Source organism: Gossypium hirsutum, chromosome A06 (genome assembly GCF_007990345.1).
Source record: "Gossypium hirsutum isolate 1008001.06 chromosome A06, Gossypium_hirsutum_v2.1, whole genome shotgun sequence".
Taxonomy (NCBI): Eukaryota; Viridiplantae; Streptophyta; class Magnoliopsida; order Malvales; family Malvaceae; genus Gossypium; species Gossypium hirsutum.
In genome coordinates this window covers 123786751-123793609 of record NC_053429.1, presented here as the reverse complement: position 1 = coordinate 123793609, position 6859 = coordinate 123786751, and the positions used below count along the sequence as shown (strand labels likewise).

Here is a 6859-nt window from a genome sequence, read left to right as displayed (position 1 = left end):
CTCAAGGTTGAACTAGGACTAAATTGAAAGTTTGATGTCACAACTTTGAAGACAATAGCCAAACTTCCTAACCTGAGGACCAAATTGAAAAGATTTCAAAATAGGACAGGGTCAATGTCATGACATTGAGAGTGTGGTGTCGCAACATTGGAAATAAACCACTAAGTCCTTATTTTCCAATGTTGCCAACCTAGCATATTAACTATCATTTGTCTCGAATGTCACAATCAATCATTCTAATCACCTAAAATTTGCCAAAACAAAAATACTAAGTCATTCATATCTGTAACATTAAACAAAATGTCCCTAGGTACATGCCACAAGACCAAAATGAAACACACTATACAAACTTTGTTGAGTCGGAAACGGTAGTTGGATGTTGACTTCAGGTCTCGAGGCTTCGAGGAATACCCAAACTTGCACATGGTGAAAACAAGTTGTACGTCAAGAAATAGGGCTCAATGGTACGTTTATGATTCAAGATATAAAAGCATAACTACATTGTTATAACATAATGCATATACCAATTAATAATTCAACCTAAATAGACATTCATCAATCATACCAAATCCATCATTTGTTACATGCTTTACAAATAAGCATTACATGCTTATAGTCAAATAGGATTTCAACACCTATGCATACATAACATTGGCATCTTTGCAAGCAAGTTCATGATTGACCTATTCATTTTATCTTTTCACTACCATTTTGAACTTGTATCCAATCTTCAATTAACATCAATATATATATAGGGCAATAGTATCACTTGGATCAATTTTATATAACAATTTCAATTCACTTACCTTATACTTACCATTTTATCCGGTTTTGGAGTCTACCTACTCATTCACTTTCAATTTAGCACGTTGGGCTCGATTTCACTTGCTTTGCATAATAAGATACATACTTCTCAGATCAATAATATATGAAAATATTCAAAATCTCAGCATCATATCAATTCATTTCAATATTAGTTACCAAACTTATTATTAATGACCCTTATTAACCCGACTTGGACTCAGACAAATAAACGAATCGTCCAACCAACACATCATACTAGCATTGAAGTGCATTAACAAAAAAATAGATTAAGGGAAAACTGGCATATAAAGTGCATACTGGCGCACGAACTGGCGCACGAAGTGCATCCTGGCGTGTAAACACATAAACCCTTACACAATCTAATCCTATGGCATGTCAACTATATCCGACTCGGCCTGACTAGTTAATAGGGTATTAATGTTCAATTCACGTTCCATATTCACAATTCATCATCAATCTTTCTGTAACATAGCATATTTCAACTCAATTTCATATTAATTATCATATATCAATTAATCACACCACTTTCTATTCTATTCCTTTTAGTCACTGTTTCGATATACAATCTCAACCATGGCAATTCAATCAAAACATTTTATATTATTGAAAATTGACTCATCCCAATAACTAATCACTCAATAAGCATGCATACAAAATCAAATAATTCTATCCTGAAGAATAATAGTACAAACTGAGGTTTCGTGCGTCACTTGTCAACGATTTTCTCTTTTCCTTTCCCTTTTGGTTGTTCGATGTTGTCGTTAGCTAAAATAATCATAAAACATATCACATTATCAATTTCTAGCCAAATCAGAATCAAATGTAAAATTTAACATATTTTATAATTTATTCAATTTAGTCCCTAAAATCAAGACAAGCATAATTTTCAATTTAGGGTTTTGAATTAAAATTCAATTTCACCTAAACTCATTAGGGACCTTCTATTTTCTATTCCTACCAACAATTCATGACAGATTTACATTTTATTCAATTTGGCCCCTAATGTTCGAAACTAACAATTAAGCTTTACAATTTAGTTATTTTCATATACTAAACTTAATTTCTAACAATTTCACACCAAATTCACTCAAATATCAACAATGGAAACTTTCAAAAACTTTAACAATTTTACAAATTGGTACATGGGCTAGCTAAATCAAGCTCCTATGACCTCAAATCTACAAAAATCAATGAAAAATGGTTAGGGACTTACTTGAATTTTAAAGGTCGAATGTTCAAGGGTTTTAAAGCTTTTCTTTCTTCTTTGGTTATGGTGGACAATGTTGGAGGAAGATGATGATGGCTTTTTTTCATCTTTTTCCCATTTGATTAGCTTATATAGTTTGTTTAATTTTAATTAAGCTTAGTTAATTTACATAATATTAATTAATTAAACCATAATTAATTAAACCATAATCTTTAATTAACTTAGGTTAATGATAATAAACAACACATCCCACTATCATCAACTTAAAATTGGTCTATTAGCTATTTTAGTCTTTGGATAATTGCTATTTAAGTCCCCAAATCTTAATCTAATTAGAAACCTATAGCGATTAAACTTTTACGATTTAGTCCTTGAGCCTTAAATACTCACAATTTTAGTTAAACCGTTTAACCAAATTTCAATTCATCAATATAATAACTCCATAAATATACCTATTTAATATTTACGGACTCAGTTTATGAAAACAAGGTCTCGAAACTATATTTTTCCACACCACTGGAGACTAAGTCATTACATAGACTCTCAATCTAAAACTATTGACGTGAAGCCTAAAGCTTTGTTTTCAAATCTATAGGCTTGGATTTCTCAAAGAAAACCCTCGAAAATTGTGAGGTCACTCCCAAAGCTTTATATTTTTTGTGCTCTGATCTCTTAATCTTGTTGTTTATATGGCTTGATTTTGAAATGTCTTTCTACTTTTAAGCTTGTCAATGGTGGTTCAATAAAAGCAACGATGACATCTTTAAGGGAGGTAGCAGTTAGGGTTATTGGGTTAGAAGGGAAAAGATGAAGTAAATGAGAGGAGAAAAAATAAGGAAAAATTATCGGTGGAAGAGATAGATTTAACGGTTGAGTAGTCAATTTGATCAATTTCTTTAATATCGGTGACCAAATTAACAAAAAAAAAATTGGAGTGAACAAAATAAGAATGACCTAATTTTAGAGTTATTGATGAGGTAGTTTATCGTAATTAATTGATAATTCAAAAGCTTAATATTTACCTTGTTAATAGAAATTTGCAATTATTTGTTCTTTTTAATAGAAATGTGTAAGATTTTATTATACAAAATTGATAAATTAGTTCTTCTATTTTAATTTGTTAGAATTTAATCATTGTATTTTATGAAAATTAAAAAAATTTAGTCAAATTTGGTAAATGTTAATCTTGGTGTTAAATTTATACATAAAATCAACAATTCAATAATTTATATGTAAGTATTTAGCAAAAATCAATAGTTCATCAATTTATATGTAAATTTATTAGTAAAAATCAACAGCTCAAATTCATATATTTACCAATAATTGGATTAATTTCTCGATTTTTTTAACATACAAGGATCAAATTTTGACACACTAAAGTAGAGGGACTTTCTGGCAAAAAAAATAGATGGACTAACTTCTTAAGTTTCACAAGGATGAAATTTAGAATTAGACCAAATTAGAAATTACTTGGCCCATAATTTTTCTTTATTCGGCCCATTTATCACAAACAAATCCAAAATTTAGGAAATGAAAAGAAAAAATCTCGCAATCCTAATCCAGTTTCGGTCCTCCCATTTGAAGAAGTCATTGAATTGGAACTCATGAGGATGTAACATAGCATTGATAGAAAACAGCCATGAGCTCTCAGCTCATATCTTCTTCTCCAACTATCACCGAAATCCCAACCCCAAAACTCCATTCTCGTTCCCACACGCTTTCTCAAAGAACTCAGATTCCTCTCCATGTTTATAAACACCCAGCAGCTATCCTTTTAGAACTCTCTACTTCCATTAAAGAAGTTTACCAAATCCTTCCCCATATAATCAAATCCAATCTCTACACCGAGCACTTGTTTCAGACCAAACTCCTTAGCCTTTTCTGCAACCACGGTTGCATTGCTGAAGCTGCCCGCGTTTTCGAACCTATCCAAGATAAACCCGAAGTTCTTTATTACACTTTGCTTAAAGGGTATGCCAAGTACTCATCGTTACACGAAGCTTTATTGTTTTTTGTTAGGATGAAAGTTGATAATGTTAAGCCCGTTGTTTATAACTTTACTTACCTGTTGAAAGTTTTATGGGGATAAAGGGGAGCTCAGAAGAGGGAAGGAGATACATGGGCAGTTGATAAAAAATGGGTTTTCTTCAAATGTCTTTGCAATGACTGGAGTGGTCAATCTGTATGCGAAATGTAGACAAATTGAGGAAGCTTATAAGATGTTTGATAGAATGCCTGAGAGAGATTTGGTTTCTTGGAATACGATTATTTCTGGGTTTGCACAGAATGGATTGGCTAAACTTGCTTTGGGTTTAGTTGTTAAGATGCAAGAGGAAGGGCAAAGACCTGATTCTGTTACCCTTGTTTCCATTTTGCCTTCAGTGGCTGATATGGGATTGGTTAAGATAGGGAGGTCGATTCATGGTTATGTTTTAAGAGCGGGTTTTGAAGGGCTTGTGAATGTGAATACTGCATTGGTTGATATGTATTCGAAATGCAGGTATATTGGAATTGGGAGGTTGATCTTTGATGGGATGAAACAGAGGACTATGGTATCGTGGAATTCAATGATCGATGGTTATGTTCGAAGTGGGTATGCTGAGGAAGCGATGGCTATTTTTGAGAAGTTGTTGGACGAAGGAGTGGAACCGACTGATGTTACTATAATGGGAGCTGCTCGTGCTTGTGCTGATTTGGGTGATCTTGACCGAGGAATGTTTGTTCATAAGTTATCGGATAAGTTGAAACTTGCTACCAATGTTTCTGTTATGAACTCTTTGATTTCCATGTACTCCAAATGTAAGAGAGTTGACCTTGCTGTGGATATTTTCAAAAAATTGCCTGGTAAGACCCTTGTTTCTTGGAATGCTATGATTTTAGGCTTTGCGCAAAATGGATGCGTTAATGATGCTTTGAACTACTTTTACGAGATGCATTCTCGAAACATGAGACCGGATACGTTCACAATGGTGAGTGTGATTCCTGCTCTGGCGGAATTATCAGTTACACGGCAAGCAAAGTGGATTCATGGATTTTGTATTAGAAGTTGTTTGGATGATGATATTTTCGTGATGACCGCACTGGTTGACATGTATGCAAAGTGTGGAGCAATTCACACTGCCAGGAAGCTTTTCGATAGGATGAATGAGCGGCATGTAACAACTTGGAATGCTATGATAGATGGCTATGGGACACATGGGCTTGGAAAAGCTGGTTTAGAATTGTTCAATGAAATGCAAAAGGGCGTCGTGAAGCCAAATGATGTGACATTCCTAAGTGTTCTGTCTGCTTGCAGCCATGCAGGTATGGTGGAAGAGGGGCTTAGCTACTTTACCAGCATGAAGAGAGATTATGGCATAGAGCCTGGTATGGACCACTATGGAGCCATGGTTGACCTTCTTGGTCGAGCTGGTCGACTAAACGAAGCTTGGAATTTCATTCGAAAGATGCCTATTGAGCCAGGGATTAATGTATATGGTGCCATGTTGGGAGCTTGCAAAATCCATAAAAATGTCGAGTTAGGTGAGAAGGCTGCAAATAAACTATTTGCATTAAATCCGGATGAAGGTGGATACCATGTACTGCTTGCTAACATATACGCAACAGCTTCGATGTGGGGTGAAGTAGCCAAAGTTCGAACTACAATGAAAAAGAAAGGGCTTCAGAAAACGCCCGGCTGCAGTGTAGTTGAGTTGAGAAATGAAGTTCACAGTTTCTACTCTGGAACCACAAACCACCCTCAGTCTAAAAAGATCTATGCTTACCTCGAGGAGCTAGGAAATAAGATCAAAGCTGCCGGTTATGTTCCTGACACAAGTTCGATTCATGATGTGGAAGACGACATTAAAGAGCAATTGAACAGCACACACAGTGAGAGGCTAGCAATCGCATTTGGATTGTTGAATACCAGCCAAGGCACACCTATACATATCAGAAAAAACCTGAGAGTTTGTGGCGACTGTCATACCGCAACTAAATACATTTCGCTCGTAACCGGACGAGAAATCATAGTTCGAGATATGCAGCGATTTCATCACTTCAAGAATGGAACCTGTTCTTGTGGAGATTATTGGTGAAATTGTGTTTCTAAGAGATTGATTCTTGAGAGCTGATGCACAGGGTTTTATTGGTGAAACTACTGAAGCACAAGAGCTGTACATGGCTTGGGTCGCGGCCCGACATTTCAAATTTCTTATACAAACTCATTCGAATCAAATTCGGGCAACTTGGATAGCCAATTTTACTATTTTGAAAATATAAATGTCTTAAGAATTATGATTTTGAAAATATAAATATCTAAAAAAAATTATTTGGCATAATAAGTCGTTTTTTTTAAATTTGGGAAACTAGGACGATTTTGAAGAGAGACTGTAAAAGCACATTTTCCATTTTAGTTACTTTTTTTTTGTTTTTTTTAATATAATCAGTTTTTTTGTTAAATCGTTAAATGTTAGTGGGTTTTGTTCGTGAGGCTTTTATTAAAATGGCCTTAAAGTTTTAATAAATTACGAAAATGACTCACTTTCTTGATTATATATGTAAATAATTTGAAATAAATAATAAAAGTTGGTGGAGCTAAAGATATTGACGCCTCCAACATGTCACGTATAAAAAAATAATTTTTTTGTTGGAGCTATAGAGAATGACGCTACCCGTATAAATATTAGGAAAATACTAATATTTTTCAATAACTGGGGGCTAAAAAATAAATAATGGTGGTGGAGTTATAGAGAATGAACCACCATTTTATTGTGTTAGGGTTAATTTTTTTTTAAAGTTTTTTAGTTTAAAAATTAAAAAATGTTATTTTATTGGACGGTGCCATAG

General features: G+C 34.0%; 1 protein-coding gene across 1 annotated transcript; it reads left to right on the top strand.

The window, feature by feature from the left end:
* The first annotated feature begins 3585 nt into the window (after positions 1-3585).
* LOC121230788 (pentatricopeptide repeat-containing protein At1g11290, chloroplastic-like) lies at positions 3586-6429 on the top strand. Its single transcript, XM_041116182.1, is given in 2 exon segments — positions 3586-4112; positions 4114-6429. Coding segments are annotated over 2 exon segments (2436 nt in total). The 5' UTR covers positions 3586-3671; the 3' UTR covers positions 6109-6429.
* Positions 6430-6859: the final 430 nt, after the last annotated feature.